At 62.1% G+C, this 20,297-nt stretch overlaps 1 protein-coding gene across 2 annotated transcripts in view; it reads right to left on the bottom strand.

Annotated features, from left to right (window-relative positions):
• Nucleotides 1–2,113: 2,113 nt before the first annotated feature.
• The window catches only part of PPP1R37 (protein phosphatase 1 regulatory subunit 37), a 41,247-nt gene continuing 23,063 nt past the window's right edge, over nt 2,114–20,297 (bottom strand). The window contains exons 2-13 of one of the 2 annotated variants that reach the window (XM_060651421.3): nt 10,347–10,444; nt 8,558–8,603; nt 8,202–8,302; nt 7,392–7,511; nt 6,776–6,926; nt 6,526–6,681; nt 5,387–5,499; nt 4,435–4,576; nt 4,180–4,346; nt 3,330–4,071; nt 2,907–2,997; nt 2,114–2,780 (exon numbers count right to left, since the gene is read on the bottom strand). In XM_060651421.3, the coding sequence (XP_060507404.3) occupies nt 2,915–2,997; nt 3,330–4,071; nt 4,180–4,346; nt 4,435–4,576; nt 5,387–5,499; nt 6,526–6,681; nt 6,776–6,926; nt 7,392–7,511; nt 8,202–8,302; nt 8,558–8,603; nt 10,347–10,444 (1,919 nt within the window). In that variant the 3' untranslated portion in view covers nt 2,114–2,780; nt 2,907–2,914. Of the gene's footprint in view, nt 2,805–2,906; nt 2,998–3,329; nt 4,072–4,179; nt 4,347–4,434; nt 4,577–5,386; nt 5,500–6,525; nt 6,682–6,775; nt 6,927–7,391; nt 7,512–8,201; nt 8,303–8,557; nt 8,604–10,346; nt 10,445–20,297 lie in introns of both variants that reach the window. The other variant, XM_060651420.3, reaches the window with a different exon arrangement.

Consider the following 20,297-nt stretch of genomic DNA (forward strand, 5'->3'; position numbering starts at 1 on the left):
TGCCCCTGGCGTAATGGATTAATTAGGGTTCGCCGGCACTTCCGCCAGCTGGGGCGGGCAGCGCTGCCTCCCCGGAACAAGTAACTGTCCGGGGAGCACCTGCCCACAGGCCATCCAGGGCCACCTGATGAGCCCCTTGGGGACTGGGAAGTTGAGGCGCAGAGACGGGCACCTGTGGGACATACAGGGTCGGAGCCAGAGCCGGGCCGCGGTGGGGGCGGTGGTGTTTCTTAGCTACTGCGGCTCACACTTTCCCCTCCCACCCGTGTGATACAGCGAGGAGGCAGGTGGCACTCCTCAGACACCTTCTACGTCCTCGCTGGTCCAAGTAGCCACCCACTCAGGCCCGCGGCGTGCCTGATCCAGTCCAGCTGGGGAGGGGGGACCAGCACTTAACCCGTCCCGTGTGACCAGAGCTCAAGGGTGTGACCTCTGAGCCAAGGCCCTAAGGGCTGAGGGGACAGGCCCAGAGGGAGCCGAGAACTCTTCGAAGGCACCCACCCTCAGGCCGTGCGGCCTGGTGGGGGTACTGACCTCGCACTGCTCAGCTCCAAGGCTTGGGCACAGCACCCCGACTCCACCGGCCAACGACTGCTTCCGAGTGGACACGGGGCAGGAAGCCGGCATGTGACTGAGGCGCTGCCTTCCAGTCCCGGCAGGGCTAAGCTTGGAGTAAACCCACACCTGCGAGATGTTCTCCGGCAGCGGGGGGAGCGGGGGGGGGGGGGGGGGGGGGGGGCATTGCCTGCCGGAGAGTGAAGCCCCCACGGAGACACGTGGGACCCTGAGATGCCATTAGTTCACTGTCCGCAGGCGTGGGATTGGAGCCGGTAAGTCCCTCCCCTTGGCCTCCCTTCCGCCGATCTGGCTCCGCCTCCCGCTTCTCGCCACCTCCAGTTGAGGCGGGAACAGATGAGCAGCAGAAGCAGGGCCCGCTCCAGACGGAACAAACTCGGACACTGGCGGGGGGGGGGGGGGGGGGGGGGGAAGCCGCGGCCCCCGTCACGTGGTGCCATCTGTGGCCCGTGTCTCTTAGACGCTGACAAAGCCTGAGTCCAACAAAGCTAAGTGGGGGGATAGGTGGGTGTCGCAGGGCAGCTGGGCATAGCCGGGACGGTGACGGGCCACCGGCCTTGCCACGGTCTGTGCAGCTTTGCCGCTGGGACCCCGCACCCAGGTGAGTCCTCGGGGCTGGTTCCCATGGACAGAAAGGAACGTAAGCGACGTGTGTCCCTTTCCCGTCGCGCCGAGTGAAGAAGCAGGTCTGCCTTCTCCACTCTCCTCCCCCATCCGCCTGCCGGGTGCAGGGGCTCCCCGGGGCCTAAGCAGAGGCAGAGCCACGCGAGACCTGGGGCCACAAGTCACTTTGTGGGGAACGGCTGCCTGCTACCTGAACTTTCACATGCGCGAAAACACACCCCGTGTACCGGCACGGACGTCTGGCCACAGCATCTAGACTCGCTGGGTCTTCACAAGCCCCAGCAATGCTTGGGCAGCCGAAGGCCAAGGGAAAACACTTAGCCAAGGGGAGCCACCCTTGTGATCCAGGACTGGATCCAGGATCCAGGTGGAAACCAGGACCCCCGCACGGCCGGTCTGTTAGTGGCCCCGGGGCTGTTACAACAGAGTCCCGGGCCCCGGGTGGCTTAGAACAGAAGTGTATTCTCCTGGCTCTGGCGCCCGGAAGTCTGAAGGGCCACGCACTCTCGGAGCGTCTGGGGCCGCCGGGGGCCAGCCGGTGCCCATGCTCCCTGAGCTGTGGACGGCTCGTCTCCACCACACCCTGAGAGCCTAGGCCTGAAGCCGGAAGATACTTTGGGGTTGTCTCCCTCTGGAGACACAGGATTGGCAGGTGGGAAGAAGATACAGGAGAGGGGAAAAAAAAAAAAAAGTCGGCAGAGGGGGTGCACCAAGGCATGGAGTGTTGCGGGAAATGTGGCTTTTGTCTGTCCAGCCTCCCAGTTTCCCTCTGGGGGACCACGGCACGAACCCCGCAGACGACCGAGCCCTGCCCGCCCCGCTCCCTGTGCCCACAACTCCCGCAGGGGGCGCCCACGATCAGCACCAGCAGAGAGCAGGCGAGTGTGGTGAACCCAGCTCTGGTTTATTAGAAAAGGTGTGAACAGAGTTGCACCGACAGGAGGAGCCCCTCCCCCACCCTCTGCCCACCCGTACCCCACACCCACACCGCCCCCGGGGGTTGTAGTGCCTCTCAGGGCGCAGCCTCAAGGGGCCTGAAGAGCAGGGTCTCCAGAACCCTGGCTGCTCCCCGCCCCAGCTCCCTGATAGATTTATTGCACTTAAGAAAAAGAAAGCTCTGATTCTCTGCTCCCAGCTTCCCCACCCCCCCACCCCCAGCCCCGGCCCGCACCCCAGCTGGGGCTGCTCTCCGCATCTCCACCACCACCACTCACCGCCCCTCCGCCCGGTCCTGTGCCCCGGGGCCACCCCGCCACCACCCGGGACTCCTGCCCGCCACAGGGCAAGCCGGGCCGAACAGGCCCTCTTGAAAAGGCGTCCAGCCTGGTGGCCGATGTCCTCGGAGACCTCCTCCTCCCATTCCCCCCAGCCCAGAGCCTTCGAATGCCGGACACAGAGATACAAGTGCTTAAGTCAGGGCGGGGAGGGCACCCCCTGCAGCTCCTGCACTCCGTGTAGTGTTGTTGTGCGGGGCGGGGGCCCCCGGCAAGGCCCCCCACACCCCCGGCGGCCTGGGCCTCAGGGAGGCTGGGGGTGAAGGTGAGCAGATTCTCATGGCTCTGGCCTCAGCTCATCGAAGACTGATGGGAGGGGGGGAAAAGGAACTTGGGGAGGAGAGATTGGGGGAGGGCCCGTCAGAGCCAGGGGCTCTACTGCCAGCCCCCAAGCCCCTCCTCACCCCCAGCCCTCTGGGGCCCCTGCCTCACCTAAAGTGTCACAGTGTCTCCTGCCCAGAGTCCTGACTGGCTTCCAGAAGCAGCTCCTCGAGCTCCTTCTCGTTCTTGGAGCAGCTCAGCTCTGCAAGGGGAGGCGACAAAGGGCAGGCGACCTCCTGTCAGGCAGGCGGGGATGGGGGTTCCAGTCTGACCCCCAGGGCAGCACGGGTCTCGGGTACCAGTGAGACCGTTAGACTCCAGTTAACAGATCTGGCCTCGCTCCCTCCCAGGGAGAGCTGCCCCGGATCCGAGGGAAGAAAGGTGGGGGCCAAGGGTCAAGTCCTACTCTTTCCTACCCCTGTACGGGCCATTTTAAAGAAGAGAAAACCGAAGCCTTCCGAGAGGCAGGTGCCTGCCTGGGGTCACACACAGCACCCAGGGCCCTTGGGCACCCTGCCCCAGAGCGGCACTCACCGTGTTCCAGGCCACAGCTGCCCGCCTTGGCCTCGGGCCCTGGGGGCGGCTCCGGGGGCAGTGCGAGGGCAAACTCGGGCTTTAGGCCGTTGGGCAGTGGTGGCCCTGACTGAGGCGGCTCCAGCTGCGACTGAGGCTCCGACACCCCCGGGTCCTGAGTGCTGACGGCCTCGGCTGGTGGCAGGGCAGGTGAGGCGGGAGGGGAGGCTGAGGCAGGTGGGGAGGGAGGACGAGGAGGGGCAGGGGAGGCGGGAGGGGCAGGGGAGGCGGGAGGGGCGGGAGGCACAGGGGGCTCTGCCCTCTCAGGCGGACTCTCCACCCGGGTCACCACAAACACTTTGTGGCCCCGGCCCGGGCTGGACACAGAAATGCGCTGCTCGGTGGGGGAGGAGGGGCTGCCTGGGGGGCTCCTGTCCCCAGGGCCCAGGGAGTCCGAGGGGGGCACCAGGGCGGGGCAGGGGGCCTCGGCCCTCTCCCCATCCTCCTCCTCAGAGTCTGATTCTGAGTCCGAGTCCGGCCCGGCGGCGGGGTCCGGGGCCCCGTTCTCCTGGGCCTTGGCGGCGGGCTCGTCCCCGGGCTCCTCGTCGGGCTGGGGCTCGGTGACGGTGATCTCGGGCATGGAGGCCGACAGCTGCAGCCGCTGCTCCTTCTCCTCCTGCTCCCGAGCCAGCATGAAGTTCTGTTTGCAGCCGTTCTGGATCTCGGCGAGCAGCGCCTTCTGCGTCTCGATGAAGCTCTTCACCTGCGGGCGGAGCGGCCCGGCTAGGGCTCTGGCCGGCGGGGGAACCCCCGGGCCAGCCCGGCCCGCCCCGCCCGCCAGAGGCCTCAGGGGAGGGCCCATTCAGCTCACCGCCTCCTTCTTGGGCTCACGGTCAAGGTCCAGGCGCAGCAGTGAGCGGTTCACCTTGAGGGCCAACGACAGTGCCATGAGCCCGCCCGTCTTGATCTCGTTCTCCCGAAGGTCCAGTCTCAGGAGGCGGGGGCTCTCGGCGATGAACTCTGCCACCGCCACCGCGCCTGGGAGGGGGACCGCAGGGGCTGGCCACGGGCTAGCCGCCCGCCAAGCCCGCGGGCACCGCTCCCCTGGCCCGGCCCCGCGCCCTACCCTCGCACGTGAGCTTGGTGGCGGTCAGGCCCAGGCGCAGCACGCTGCGGTTGCTGATGAGGCCGTTCTTGAGGTTCCGCACGCCCTCGTTCCCGATGGGGTTGTGGCCCAGGTTCAGCGTCTCCAGGCTCTGTGTGTGCGGCTGCAGGGGGCGGGGCGTGACAGTGAGGCGAGGCCCCGAAGGCCGGTCAGGAAAGAGGCACACTGAGTGCTCCCTCTCCGGCAGCGTCGCCCGGACAATCCTGCTTCAGGCCAGGTCCTTCGCGTACTTAGAAGCGGCCCCAGCGCCAGCCGCCCTGTCCGCCCCCAGCCCCGGGCCCACTCCCTGCTGGCACCCGCGGGCTCAGGGCACAGACCTGGCCGTTGGTGATTCTTAGACGGGAGTCTTTGTATCCTGTGGGCTTGTTTTACATACCACGTATTTATTTAAAAAACTTTTTTGGATGTTTATTTTTGAGAAACAGAGAGCGCGAGCAGGGGAGGGGCAGAGAGAGAGGGAGATGCAGAATCCGAAGCGGGCTCCAGGCTCTGAGCTGTCAGCACAGAGCCCGACGCAGGGCCTGAACTCACAAACCACAGGATCATGACCTGAGCCGAAGTCAGTTGCTCAACGGACTGAGCCAGCCAGGCGCCCCGCACGTATTTATTTTAAAAGATTTAAAACGTACTGAAGGCTTCCAGAAAGAGTAACTTCCCATGCATAACATGTTCACCTTGTGCGAGTCATTGTGCTAGGCTACCATGCTGGGCGCCAAGAGACAAGGGAAGCCAGAGCAAGGCTACTTTCCTCGGGACAACGAGGCCGTGGGAGCCGAAGGAGAGCTCAAACAGCACGGAAAGGGCTCCTGCAAGGCTTCCTGAACTGCGGGAGGCGCCGGATCGGGGAAGACGACGGGGCTGAGAGGTGGCGGCGGACACGTGGGCGCCCTCCCCTCTCCCAGGTCCCACTCACCAGCGTCATGCCCAGGAAGGCCATGCCCGTGTGCGTGAGCTGGTTGTTCCACAGCACCAGGGTCTCCAGCCCCTTCTTCTGCTCCTTGAGACCCTCGCAGATGTAGGCCAGACCTGGAGGAGACCCGTGGGCGAGTCCCGCCTGTGGTCTAAGTGCTTCTCCCGGGGGCACCAGAGCCGCCGGCCAGTGAGAGCGCGGAACCCCCCCCCCCCCCCCCCGCCCCCCACAGGCTCAGGCCCAGCACACGACGGCGCCCTGTCCGCTTCAGGACCCTGCTCGAGTGTCGCCCTCGCGCCAGTCCACCGCCAGCCCACCACTGCTGCTCTGTTTTTCTCCAGAGCACATCTCACCGTCCGACAGACTCGGTAATCTGTTCATCTGTCTCGGCGGTGTCTCTCCCGAGGGCAGACACCTCTGTCTCACGGCTGTGAGCCCACAGGCAGCAGGCCCGGCACGTGCCAGCTGCTCAGTAACTGTGGCGTCCGGGCCCGGCCTCGAGGCCCTGTGCCATTCCCCCAGCCCTCTCCTCCCACCGAGGCCAGGGGACCCCGCTCAACGGTAAAGAGGATGAAACGGAGTTCCTCTCAGTAACCACTTCCTCCTCCTTCCCATTTACCCCCCAGCTCACCGTGGCCTCGTCTCCCCCCAGACATCCACCATCTAGCCTCTTTCCCACCTCGGGGCCTCTCGCACTTGCTGTTCCCCTGCCTGGATTCTTTTTCTAGGTCTTTAAAATGGCCGGTTCCAGTCTCTCTCCACATGGCCGCCCAGAGGCCCCCTCCCCACATCATCTTAAATAGCGTCTGGTTGGCCCCTTGTCCCAACAGCCTTGTTTCCTTCAGGGCACTTTTTCCAGGTGGTAATTATTTTAATTATCTGTTCAATACCTCGCTTCATCCTGCACGTCTCCGCTGAGCTGTCCCCTCCTCCAGGACGCCCTCCCTGGGCTCCCACAGCCCAGCCCTGCCCAGTCTGAGCGGTCACTGCCTGGGGATGTTCCCTCTTGGACCGGCAGCCCCAGGAGGGCAGGGCGGGGATCGTCCTGGCCACCGCTGTGTCTCCAGCACCGCGGGGGCACCTGGCTGGGCACACGGCGGGTGCTCGGTGGCTGGGGTGGGGTGGGCAGACCTCTCACACACCTGAGTCCAGCACGTGGTTGTTACGGAGGTCCAGGATCTGCAGGGAGCAGTTGAACTTGAGGAGGTTGCCCAGCTGGGCCGAGTCCTGCAGGCCGTTGAGCTTGTTGTCGGCCAAGTACAGCTCCCTCAGATTCACGTTCATCTTCAGCGCTGTGGCTGGGGGAGCACGGGCAGAGTGCCGTGACCGGCCAAGCCCCGGTGCCCGGCGGGCGCCCCGTCACTGCCCGGCGCCCCCGGCCCCCGAGCTCACCGAGCAGCATCAGCGGTCGCCCCGACAGGCTGGCGTTCTCCAGGTGCAGCACCGCGAGGCTGCTGCGGATGCGCAGGGCGCGGGCCACGAACGGTGCCGAGTGGTCCAGCAGGGGCGTGTTTCGGGCGTCCAGGTACTGCAGGCAGCTGGTCTGGTGGGGCAGGGGCGGGGCTGCGACAGCCGGCCCGGCCCTCCCTGCCCCCCGGGGCATCTCCCGCCCCGCGGCCCGGTGGGCACCAGGGCCCCGTGAGGGAAGGGCCGGCCCGGAGCCCCGCGGGTGAGCCAGGAGGGGCCCCCAGGCTCCCCCGCGGCAGACGCCCCGCACGAGGGAAGGGGGTGGCAACCACAGCCACTTCCAAGGGGTATGTCGCGGGCAAGCGAAGGACGGGGGAAAGATGCGTGAAGGGAGGAAAAGGGGTCAGGGTTGGCCTGGGGCAGGGCACCCTTCGCGCCGCTTTCCCACTAGCCTGGAAGCTGGGCACCGGCGCCCCACCGACGGCCCACGCCCCGAGGGCTCGGGAAGCCAGGTCCCAAGGGACAGGTGCCCCGGGAAAGCGCCTGGACCCCCCCTGTGCCCGAGCCCCTTCCACCCCGGGTACAGGTGAGGGGCACCCACCTTGCGCATCATGTGGGCCGCGGCCTGCCAGCCCCGGGTGCCGATGTGCTTGTTGAAGGAGATGTTGAGGTGGGTGGCCGACTCGTAGTATTCGATCATGTCGAAGAGGGCCGAGGCGCCCTGTGGCACACACAACGGCGTTTAGGCTCAGGTGGAGGCAGGCCCAGGAGGCTAGGAGGTGGGGGCCACGCGACTAAGGGAAGGGGAGAGCCCTGACGCTGCCCTGGCACCTCCGGGTTCCGGGAACCAACCCGCCCGCTCCTGCCGGACTCCGTCTGCTTTCTCTTACTCGCCACCACCCCCGAAGTCGGGCAGATCTGGCGCGTGAACAGGACAGGCCCTGGTGTTCCTGGGTCTCAGTTCTCCAGGAGCCCACCCACCGGGTCTCCCGGTGGCCTCCAAGTCTGGGGAGGCGAGGACACCTAGGCCTAAATGGGGAGGCTGCTTTCTGAAAGTTTCTTAAACTCTCCCTTACAGGTGCCGTTAGCTCCAGCAGGGGTTCCTGAAAAGGTTTCCAGTGGTCACACGGCTGCCCCCACTAAGGCCCGGCTCCCCAAGTCCCTCCCTTGCGCCAAGTCCCCTGCCTTTGGGGTGGGTCTCCGACACCCCGTTTTCTGGGCCCCACCCCAGAGCCCCAATATTCCTCACACCCGCTCTGGTCACACTGGCTGTGTCCCCATCTTGTCCTTCAAGAGGCCCTGCCCAGCTGTTGTCCAAGGAGGCTCTTTTGCTGCAGCGCCCCCTCCCCCCAAACCTCAGAGGGGCCGGAGGGCTCAGGGAACAGGTGAGGCGGTGGCAGGGGCTGCTCACATCTTCGTCCAGGTTTGTCTGCTCCAGGTCCACGACCTTGAACTGTAGCCTCTTGAAGACCTCTTCCAGGGCCTCACAGGTCTTGTAGTCGAGTTTCTCGCCTGGGACAAGACAGAGGGCCGGGCACGTCTAGTGCACCTGTGTGTGTGTGTGTGTGTGTGTGTGTGTGTGTGTGCACTCGCGTGCCCCGGGGGGGTGGGGGCCGGAAACGCGGGCTCCAGGCCAGGGGAGGCTTATCGCGCCTGCCTCACGTCAGGGGGGGCGCCTGCCCCTGCCCTGGCTAACCTCCTCTTCCCGCAGGACCTGCCAGCCCAGACCCACCCCACAAGGGTCCCGGCCTCTGTCCAGACACGTACCTTTCAGGTCCAGACAGTCAATGCGGTGCCCAAGATCTGTGAACTCCTGGGGGAACAGAGCGGATGGTGAAGACAGGAAGACACCCTCAGGAGCCAGGCTGGACCCTGACAGCGGGGCGGGCGGGGCTCTGATCTGGCTCCATTTCTGAGGTGGGGGCCGCGCGCAGGGCCTCAGAGAAGAGGGGCGGTTCTGCACCCACAGGGCCCGGGCCAGGCAGCCGGGGCACAGTCCCTCCGCCCCAGCTGGGCATCTCTGGGGCGGGCATCCCAGGCAGAAGGAGCGGCCAGCACAAAGGCTGTGAAGCAGGTGCTGAGGCAGGGAAGGCTGACAGGCCTGGGGGTGAAGGCCAGGCCCCAGGCCCCACACAGCAAGCGGTCAGGTGTGGGCCTGCTGGGGGTCACGTTCTGTTCTCGGGGCTCCACACACATTAACCCGTGGGGCGGGTGCTGTGACAAAACCATGGGCAGACTAAAGGCTCAGGGCCAGCCTTTGCTAAAGTCACTTGCTAGCGAGGGACAGGCTTGGTCGGAACCAGATGGTGGGCTCCAGGACCCACACTCTTGGCCACCACGCAGAGTGACTGTCTCTCCCTGGAGCTGCCGACAAGCCCTTCTGGAATTCTCCCAGAAACCCTTAAACCCAGTGAGCAGGAAGTCCCTAGCTGGATGGCAAGAGTGACTGCTCACAGTAATGCTAAGGGAACAACAACCCTGGAAACAAGCAACCTTGGAACATTCTGGAATGACCCATCCAGAGAGAGGACAGGCACCTTGTGGCACACGGCTACAGGGGGAACACGCCACAGGCACAGGAGTGCCCCGTTCACATAAAAGTGGAAGGTACCCTTGTGTCTGTGTAACTCTGGATAGTGAACTGCCCTCTCACAAACGCAGCACAGCAAAGGCCAGAGGACAAAGCCCCCAAGCTATCAACAGTGGGACTCCTGGGAAATGAGACCTAAGAAGTGAAAGGTGGATCTTGTTTGTGCCTATAATATTTTAATTACAAAAAAAAAAATCAGACACGGGCCGGTGGGTGGCTCAGTCGGCTGGGCGTTCGGCTCTTGGTTTCAGCCTGGGTCACGATCTCACGGTCTGTGGGGTCGAGCCTGGCATCAGGCTCTGGGCCGACAGTGCGGGACCTGCTTGGGATTCTCTTTGTCCCCCTCTCTCTCTGCCCCTCCCAACTTGTGCTCTTTCTCAAACTAAATAAACTTTAAAAAAAAATCAGACAACGTATATATTGAACAGAGAATATAAAGAATAAACGTGCACGTTTCCCCTGGGGAAGAGAATTTCTTTGGGGAGTGATAGATATTTGAAATTCTTATTTTTCTCTTTTTTGTTATTATTATCTTTAAATGTTTATTTTTGAGAGAGAGAATGCACGTGCGCGTGGGGGAGGGGCAGAGAGAGAGTGGGAGGCGCAGACTCTGAGGCAGCCTCCAGGCTCGAGCTGTCCCACAGAGCCTGACGCAGGGCTCGAACTCACGAACCGTGACATCATGACCTGAGCTCAAGTCGGACGCTTAACCCACTGAGCCACCCAGGCGCCCACATTCTCACTTTATATAGTTCCATACTGTTTAAATATTCATGAAGAGCCCGATTGCTTTCACAACCGAACAGAGGATTTTCAAGGATGTATTCACACGGGCCCTGGGCTGGGTGGCCAGGCTGGGCAGTGCTTTGTGCACCGTCCCCTGCGCGGGGCAGGCAGAGGGGCCCGGAGGCTGCTGGGGGCCAGAGGGAGCCCGGCCTCCTCTCCCCGCCTCCCCCACCCGGGTACCTGGAGCTGCCGGAGGAGCTTCGGGATCTGTCTGCAGTTCAGCTTCTGGCAGGCCTGCTTGTAGGCACCAATGACCTCATCCACGGTCACGTTCTGGGCTGCGGGCACAGAGGACCCAGGCCTGTGACTCCCCACACCCCGGGCCCCCTCCACCCCCTCCCACCCCCCGGGCCTCTGCCAGCGCTCTCTTCCCCCCACACCAAGCCTCCACAACAAAATGCCCCTCCCAACGACCCACTGGGTTCTGTCTTCCGTTCAAGGGCCCTCGCTGCCACCACCGCCGCCCCGAGGTGCGGCCAAACGAGCCACGCCTTCCCTCCACGTCTCCCCACGGCTCCTCGAGCAGCTTCACACAAACATCACGCAGCTAGTATCACAAAATTTCCCTGCTTGTCATTCGTCTCCCCCGCTAGATGGGGAGCCCCGAAAGGGCAGGGCTGGGTCTATCTTTGTCACCACCTTGTCCCCACGCTGCCCAGCCTCGGGCCAGGGCCCAGAGCAGGTGTTCAGTTTGTGGTTTTGTTTTGTTTTGTTTTGTTTTTGTGGATAAGAGAATGAATCTGTACTTTGGTGCTATGAGGAAGCTGAGCCCAGAGAGGTGAAGCACCTTGCCCAAGGTCGCACAGCTGGTAAGTGGTGGAGCCAGGGACTGAACTAGGCTCTTAACTGTGATGCATGTGGCCTCCCAGACTCCCCACTCCTGAAACACCCTCAACAGCAAAACGTTCCCCAATGGCTACTTAGTGCCGGGCCTCGTCCCAGAGACACAGCAGCCGTCAGAGCAGACCGGGCACGGCCCTGTGTCCAGGGTAACAGCAGCGGCTCACAGAATGAAGGGATGTAGCCCAAACCCAACAGCGGCCCGGCACAGTCCTGGGGAAGTCCGGGGCCAGCCACCGCGCCCCAGGCAAGGCTGGCCTCTCAGTCTGCACGGCTTTGCCTTCTGTGGATATCGCACTAAAATGGAGATAAACAGTACATGGCCCTTTGCGGCTATAAACAATACGTGGCCCTTTGCGGCTATAAACAATACGTGGCCCTTTGCGGCTATAAACAATACGTGGCCCTTTGCGGCTATAAACAATACGTGGCCCTTTGCGGCTAGCCTCTTTCGTGGAGCATAAAGGATTTTGAGTTTTGCCCCTTTACCGTGCTGCACACGCGTTACACAGTCTGTTCGTCCATTCACTGGATGAGACATTTGTGTTCTTTTCAGTTTCTATGACGTACTGGATTCTGCCCCAGGGCAGCCAGGGAACAGGAGGCTCCGAGCAGGGGAGGGACGGAGTCAGGCCAAGAAGTCGATGCAGGACAGAGTCCTACACTTGGCTCCGGAACCCCATTCTCTCTGCTGTGCTGGGTGGGGGTGGGGCGCTGGAAGAAACTGACGCAGGCCCCGGCTGAGCCCTCACTGAGCCCTCGCTACAGGCGGCCAGCAGCCTCCCTGGCGCATCACCTTCCCGCAGACCTAGTGAGGGAGCTCTGACGTGGGCACGTGAGCCTGGTGGCCCCCAGGGCAGGGGGAGGGGGGAGGGGGGAGGGAGGAGGTGGGGGCAGGAGCTGGCCCTGCCAGGGAAGACAGCCCTTGGGACTTGGGCCGCTGCCTCCAGGAGTCCCACCCAGCTGGGTCCACTGAGCCCCCAGGGTTCCACAAACTTGAGTGAGCAAAAGGGACATCTCTACTTTCACTAAGTGAACTGAAATGAGATTGAGCCTTTCCTTCTTATTAACCTGGGCAACAGAGAGAGAAAGAGAGAGAGAGAGAGAGAGAGAAAGAGAGAGAGAGAGAGAAGCATTTAGCAGCCCTGTGACCGTGTCATCAACTGCAATGACAGGTGCTTCCACGTCACGCAGGAGCCCCTGCAGACTGTGACGGCTCCTCACTACCTCCTGTTATTTTATGTGCCAGGGAGGAAGAACAGAAATACTGGATTACAAGTTTAAAAAATCTCCAGCTGACTGTATTTTAATTGGTATCCTTTGTAACCCGACTTTATTTTTCGCCTTTAAAAGTCATCGCTCCAGTGCCTGGTTGGCTCAGACGGTGGAGCGCGCGACTCCTGATCTCAGGGTTGTGAGTTCAAGCCCCATGTTGGGTGTAGGGCTTACTTAAAAAAAAATTTTGTTTTTTTCAATCACCATTCTGAAAAGTGGTGCGCGGGCTTCAACTAGGCAGCCAAAGGGCAAAAAGTGCTCCCCTGGACAAGCTTGCTTCAAGAAAGGCCCCTAGGCCAAGGCTGGGTTGGCCTGGGCACATCAGACGGGGATGAGGGCCTGAGCACACGTGGGGCCATCAGTAGCAGCTCTCAGGGCCCCAGACAGCGTACAGGAAATAAGCCTCCTAAGCAACCTCTCAAGCTGCCATCAGTCCTTGAGGTGTTCAGTTCTGACATCCCTTCCTCCAGGGAGCCCTTCCTGACCATCCAGGCTGGGCCAGGCTCCTCCCCTTCTAGCTCCACCCTCCCAGCCCTGCCCGCTGGGTCGATCTGTGTTGCGAGGAGCCCCCTGAGAAGCTTGAAGCCCGGGGTCTCGAACCCGGCCTCCTCCACACCAGCCACAGCTGCCGTCTGGCCACCCCTTCAGCCAGGGGTCCCTGGGGTATACATGCAGCACGGCCTCACACAAGGTCACAGCCAGGGCTCAGAGAGGTCGCATCCGCCCACTCACTTACAGAAGGGGAAACAGAGCGGGAGGCAGGGCTGGACGGACTCAGAGAAGTGGGAGAGCCCCCAGGGCCCAGAAAGACCGGGCGCCCTCTGCTGGTAAGAACGACAACTGCAGCTTGTCATTCTCTGATGCTGGGACACACTTTGGGGGGGGCGGGGGGGGGGGACGGCCCAGGGGAAAGACACTAAAGGCACAAGAGCGCGGGGATTCGGTCAGTCCACAGCAGCCTGAGGGCACCCCTGCCCCACCTCGGTTACCCCAACATCGCCAGCAGCACGTCCCGAGGCCCGGCACGGCGCCGGCAGGCTCGGAGTGACCTTACATGTGGGGCTTCAGGCGCGTGTTAAGAAAAAGAAACTACTGCGAATTGCTTGCGGATGATGAGATGAACGTATTCAAAAAAAAAAAAAAGAACCAATTTAAGAAAAACTGGTAAGGAAGCGGCAGTACGGAGGTCCGGAGAAGTAGCGTGCAGCATTTACACAGCACTTCTTTCCGCTGGGCCCGGCGCCGCCCCGAGCACTTCAGAAGCCAGCGGAACCGGACTGGCCCCTCCACACACCTGCTCTTCTGTGACGCCGTGGCCAAACGGTCAAGGGGAGAACACCGCGGAGGCCTGGCGTCCGCGGACGGAGAGAGACAAAGCTTCCCAGACCCCGCGCGGGGCCTCCAGCCTTGGGTCATCCGCCCCAAGACTTCCACAACCTTAAGGAACCGCACGGGCATCGCCACGGCACGAACGGGGGGGCGGGCGCGAGTCAGCGGGCTCAGCAGTCACCCCGCAGGGGCCTGGAGGCCTCCCCAGAGGCCGCAGACGCCCCGAGGCGCTGGGCCCAGGGGACGGGGGAGCAGGGCCGCAGAGCGGTGAAGGCACAACTGCTGAGTGACCAGGGCAAGACTCCTTGCTGCCTCCCTCCCGGCCCTCCTGGGTAGGGCTCCCGAGTCTCCACCTGAGACACGGGGTCCCGCAAAGCGGTTAAGAACATAGGCTGCGGGGGACGCCTGGGTGGCTCGGTTGGTTAGACGGCCGACTTGGGCTCTCAGGTCACGATCCCGACGTCCGTGAGTTCGAGCCCTGCGTCGGGCTCTATGCTGACAGCTCAGAGCCTGCTTCCAATTCTGTGTCCCCTCTCTCTCTGCCCCTCCCTGACTCGTGATCTCTCTCGCTGTCTCAAAAATAAATGTTAAAAAAAAATTAAAAAAAAAAAAAAAAAAAAAAAAAGAAACAGGCCCTGAGGCCACCAGGGTGGCTCAGTCGGTTGAGCGTCTGACTTCCGCTCAGGTCATGATCTCACAGTTTGTGAGTTCAAGCCCCGCATCGGGTTCTGTGCTGACAGCTCAGAGCCTGGAGCCCGCTTTGGTGTCTGTGTCTCCCTCTCTCTCTGCCCCTCTCCCACTCGTACTCTGTCTCTCTCAAAAATAAATAAAAACATTAAAAAAAAGAAAGAATAAATAAACATTAAAAAAACAAGACAAAACACAACACAGGCTCTGGAGCCACAGTGCCTGGGGTTGGATCCTGACTCCTAATTTAAAACTCTTGTGACTTCGAGGGGTTTCTGGGTGGCTCAGTCGGATGAACATCTAGCTGACTCTCGATTTCAGCTCAGGTCATGATCTCACGGTTCCTGAGTTTGAGCCTTGCCTCGGGCTCCATACTGACAGTGTGGAGCCTCCTTGGCATTCTCTCTCTCTCTCTCTCTCTCTCTCAAAATAAATAAGCTTCAAAAAACAAACTAACTAACTCTGCCTCTGAGCAAAGCGATTTAACCTCTGTGCCTCAATCGCCTTACCCGTAAAATGGGAGGAGGGTGACTAACTCCTCAGGTAACTGGTGATTGAGTGAGTACAAGTTCATCCCTCAGACCAGGGCTTGGCCAACTCACGGGTGCACATTAAACACCAGCCATCACTGTCGTGTCGCCCCCACTGAAAAGGAGGGACGCAGGAAAGGCATACAGGCACCTGTCCCTTATGGAATGGTTGGTGAGGCTGGGCGCACACATGTATGTAGGGGGGAGGAAGGGGGACAGGCGTGCGCACGCGTGTCTGTGTGTGTGTCTCAGGTCAGGGCTCAGACGTGTTCACTCAGCTCCCAAGTCCAATGCCCTGGAAGTCCCATTCAAGCAGCGGCTGGAGTTCAAGTGGTCGTCAGAGGAGGGGACGGTGACGAACGAGGAAGAGAGTGTGCGTGCGTGCCAGGAAAGGTATATCCAGAGGTTGTAAGAAACCCCGCGCTCAGTCCTTGTCCTGGTGAGGCTGCGGCAAACGAGTGTGGCCACCTCTTCGGCTCTCTGGAAGGGGCATCGGCAGGGTCTCGGGAGATGAGGAACGTGAGGGCACTCGCTAAGAGGCCGCACAGAGCCAGAGGTGACTGAGCAGGAGCCGCGACTGGACACAGAGGACGCGGAAGGTGGTGGCCGCCACTTCCGGGTCCTGGGAAGTCACTGTGTGTGAGGCGCGACGCCGGGCACTTTCTAGGCACGGGTTCACTTAGCCAGCTTGGAGACGCGAGGCTGGCACAGTTACGACCCCATTTTCTACTAAGGGGAGGCCGGCCCAGAGAGCGCGCGTCGTCTGTGCAAGGGCCCGGAGCCAGGACTGGCAGGACTGGAACACACGTCCAGATCCGCACTGGTCTGAAACCAGAGCATGGCTGCTTCTACTACTTTGGCCTGAGGAGGAAGGTACCAGGGGCAGAGGCAGGCTGTGGGGGACCCCTGGGCGCGGGGTGGGACAAGGCGTCAGCTCTGGGGAGGGAGGCTGCCGTGTGGCAGCTGGCAGGCGGGGTCTCCCGCAGGGGTGAGGCTCTGCGGCACGCCCCGGCAGTTGGTGCCAGTCTCCCAGGAAGAGGCTGTGGGGCCCGCGGAGCCTGCCTCCCCCCTCCCAGCTGCTACAGCCCTCACAAAGGGAGGGAGAGAAACCCGACCCAGGCATCAGGTGACAGGCAGAGAGACATCTGTCTGGTCCCTCGCTCTTGTCTGCACATACTTGCGAAGGCACCCACGAGATGCAAGGAGAGGCTGGGCACCAGGGGGCGGCAATGACTCAGGCCATCCCTGCCAGCCTGGAGCTGGTGGGAGAGAGAAGACACAGTCATCCAAGTGGGAGTCAAAAACCAGGAAGCCACAGTGTCGGGAGAGAGGGAAGGGGACAAGGCAGATATGAACAGAGCAGTGGGCAGCGGCCCCTGGGAGGGGTAGGTGTGACAGAGTGAGAGCAGGCATGGCAAGATCCAGGACAGCAGGAGGCAGCGCATGGGAGGGAGGTGGGGGGCAGCGAGGGCTCGGCCCCCTGCATGAGACAGGAGCCCCCAGGGCCGGGCACAGGGCAGTGATGGGAGCTCCTGGTGCCGTCCCAGGATCCCAGTGGGACTAACCACATTACCTCCGCTCTCCACTGTCCTCCCCAAAGGTTCCAAGAGTGGACAGTGGCCTGTCCCTAGCCGCTGTCACAGGGACTGGCTGAGGCAGACCCTTATAGAACCAGCCACAGCCAGTCATGGGGACTAAGCTGGAACTGTCCAGAAGGAAGGGCTCTCCTCTGCAGGGGCGGGGCTGAGGTTACCTCTCATTTCTGGAGCTGCTGGCGGCCATCCTGGCATCCACCAGGAGGAGAGGGCCTCCTGAGCCGACTCAGAGGAAAGGTGAGCTCAGACATTTGAGACCCTGGACCCAGCCGGGCCTGAAGCCTATTTAGGAGGACGCCTCGGGTCCATAAGCCAACAAGTTCTCCCTTTCTGCTTCAGCCCCTTGGAGTTCGGCTTCTAATCCGGGACAATTCCAAGTCAGGTGGCCTCTGGCCGTTCGCCCGGTGAACACCTCCTGAGGCCTGTCACATGCCAAGCTCGGTGCTGCAAGGGGAGAAAGGGGCGACTCCGACCCGGTCCCTGCCTTCCAGGGGTTCTCGTTGGTGGAGGCGGCCGTGCCCTAAGAGGGCTCTGTGAACGTTCCAGACCGAGCTAACGATGAGGCAGTCAGAAGGGAGCCAGCTCTCAGAGGCCCCTTCTTTCTCCCTGGGCTCTGTGCTCCAGCCTCGCCCACGACATCTCAGCCCCGCCCATTTTGAGTTGTCACTGTCTGGACACGGGCCTGTCTCCCACCCACCAGACCGGGAGCCCCGGGAAGACAGGGGAGGGGCGGGGGGGCCAGGCCGTGTCCCCAACACTGCCCTGCATGGGGGCCAGGCGCGTGAGGGGCTGACAGACAGATGAAGGGGCTCACGCCCGGCCGCTGTGCTAGGCCCCAAAGCGGACAGGGGCTCTGAGCAGGAGGGGCCCACCTGTCCCGGCGGGAGACACTACTGCGGGGGCCGGGACGAGGGCCTCCCGGACCAGGAAGCCTGCAGGGAGGAGAGGGGCGCCGGGGCGCCGGCCCTGCCAGCAACTACCCACCTTGTGACAGAGCGCTCCTTGCACAGAACAGCAGGAACTCTTTGGTTCACCTGCTTCCCCACCAGGTGCTCTGCCAGACAACGTGCACAGAACCGTTCGTCCTCATCACAATCCCGCAGAGGGGACATCTCTGGCCCACTACCCACTACGCAGAGAAGGAAACCTCCCGTAACGCTGAATGCTCTCCTGAGGGCATGAAGCAGGGAGGAGGCAGAGGGAGGGTCAAAGCCGGGACAGGACGGTCCCCGTCCTCCCTTGAGGTCCTGAGGTCCTCAGGCCCTCGGCTTCAGGCTGGACCGATGGGTGTGAGGGCCCAGAAACGCAGCCTTCTCTAACATCGGGCAGGGAGGCTGCCGGCGGGATTCATCTTTCTCTTTGGAGTTTCTTGGATCTACAGAGCCGGTCTTGTCCCTCAGTAGCACCTCTGGGGCTCCTCACGGTGCCTGCTGAGACCTGAGTGGCTGCAGTGGCTGAGCCTGAGACCAGCCCGGTGTGCTCCCGCCCCCTGGGCCGGCCTTCTCCCCTCCCCACAAGTCCCCCCAATAAGCAGCCACCAATCCCCACTGGCCCTGTCCCAGAGCCTCCCTGCACGGTGAGGGAGACAAAGCGGGAAGCAATCACGGAACAGCCGCACAGGGTAGGGAGGGAACACGGAAGCGGGGAGGATGGGCAGACTGGGATCTGCTGGAAGAGAACACATGGAAAAGTCTCACAGAGAAGGACTTGAAGAGAGACGGCAGAGAGAAAGGCAACCTGGCCAGAGGGAATGTTGGCAACAGGTACAGGCACGGGGACTGCACAATGCACGTGGGCAGGAAGCCACACGATCAGGAGGGCCCAGGGGGGTGTGACAAGAGGGGGTTTGGCAAAGACGCTGGGGGGGGGGGCACCCATGGAGGGTCTCAGTCACGGAGCATGGGACAGGGGTATCATCCTAGAGACGTGGGTGGCAAAGCCCACACACAGAAGAGGCAGGAGAGCAGAAGCGGCTCAGTGGTCAAGGTCCCCACTCAATCCTTGTCCGCGACAGAGCCATCTATTCACAAGGCCTCAGGGCCTCTGTACCTGCCGCCCCTCTGCCCAGAGTGCGCTTCCACCTCCTGCCTCGGTGGTCCTCTCCCTCCCCACCTGCAAATCTCTGCTCCAGCGTCACCTCGTCAGAGGCCTTCCCTGATCACCCTACGCAAACAGTCCCCTTTGTCCATCCCTGTGTCCTGCTTCATTCTCTGTGTGGTACTTTTCACGACCCAACAAAGCTTTATAATCTACCTGCTTAATTATATGCAATGAGGGGAAGGATTTCACTGCTTCTGTTCAGTCAAGTATCCCCAGAAGGGTATGCACTGGGCACACAGTAGGTGCTCAATAAACATTTGTTGATGGAACAAACGAACAGAGGTGGGGAGAAGAGCGGGTCTCTGGAGTCTGAGTCCCCGCTTCCACGCAGGCCAGCTGAGCTGGATGAACTTGGGAAAGGGTCCTTCTCTCTTGGGCGCCCCGCAGGCAGGCAGGGAGGACGTACCTGCAGGGAGGTCACGGACGGGCATGCTTAGCCCAGAGCTGACCAGGGCGAATGCCCTCCAAGCATCTTGACCAGGCATCCAGTCCTTCCCGCGCTCCTGAAATGCCACACACAACCCTCCGATGGCCCGGGCTGCCCCCAGGTGGGGCAGGGGGCAGGACAGCGGCAGGGCGACACAAGGCCGCCTAGAGCCTGACACAGGGAAGAGGTAGAGAGCACCCCCAAAGCTTTCTGAGGGGCCCTGTGCGCCCGAGGCCCCACCACCTCTGCAGTCCCCGTCCCCCGCAAAGCCAGGTACGTTACGCTGCCCACGTGCAGACAGATCTTCCTCGTTCCCACCTCCAAGCCCCTACCCACACCTCCCTGGGCACACAGTCCGAGGGGACTCTCTGGTGCTTTGCGGAGCCATCATTCTGCAACTGCTCCCAGACTGATCTCCAAGCCTGATCTCGCTGATCCCTCCAAACAGCCCTGGGAAGCTTTCCAGAAGAGGTCTGGAGGCGGGAAGTGACTTGCCCGAGGACACTCTTCTGGCTGGAAGAGGAGAGGCAGGGTCTGACCCTCAACGGCCGTTCTTCACATCGGCCTTCCTGACCACTGGGCTGGCTCCTCGAGCGGGGCGCCCTTCGCCGTGGGCGCTTATCTGCTCTGCCAGCCTCGCAGGGGGCCTCTTCCAGCCTGCTCCCCAAAGCAGAAATCCACCTATCACGCACATTCACTTATCAGGCAGGCCGGCAGTCACACACTAGACGGCAAGCGCTGGGGACCCCAGGAAGCGGGAGCGCCCTCAAGCGGCCGGTGAACGTGCCAGGCGGAACAAGCCCTTCCAAAGGCAATCCGGCAATACCTGTCAGAATTCCAAAATCCGAACGCGGACGCCCTTTGGTCAGCCATTCCACCCGCGGAGAAGCAAAGTTACGTGCCTGTCGGCTCATTCGCTGCGGCGGCGTCTACAGTCGCAGAGCGGGAACCCACAGCACTCACTGTCCACCGACAGGCAAGCGGCTGATAAAGGCCCAGTCCGCCCAGGCACCAGAACCCGTTGTGGCCATAGAGAACGAGGACGCTTGCTCTGGGCCAACAAGGAACAACATCCAAGATACACTAAATGAAAGAAAGCAAGGCGCAGGATAGCGTGCTTGTGAACTAGAGAAAAATGAAACTCTGCTCACTGTTAACAAGCAAACTGACACGGGGGGCGGCCTGGCTGGCTCAGCAGGTGGAGCATGAGACCCCTGATCTCGGAGTTGTGAGCTCGAGCCCCATGTTGGGTGTAGGGGTTACTTACAAAAACACGACACAACACAACACTAACACAGAGATGGAGTGGCAAGTGAAGCAGCTCAGGAATCAGGGAACGAAGGCACCC

The sequence above is a fragment of the Panthera onca genome, chromosome E2 (genome assembly GCF_046562875.1).
Source record: "Panthera onca isolate mPanOnc1 chromosome E2, mPanOnc1 haplotype 2, whole genome shotgun sequence".
Lineage (NCBI taxonomy): Eukaryota > Metazoa > Chordata > Mammalia > Carnivora > Felidae > Panthera > Panthera onca.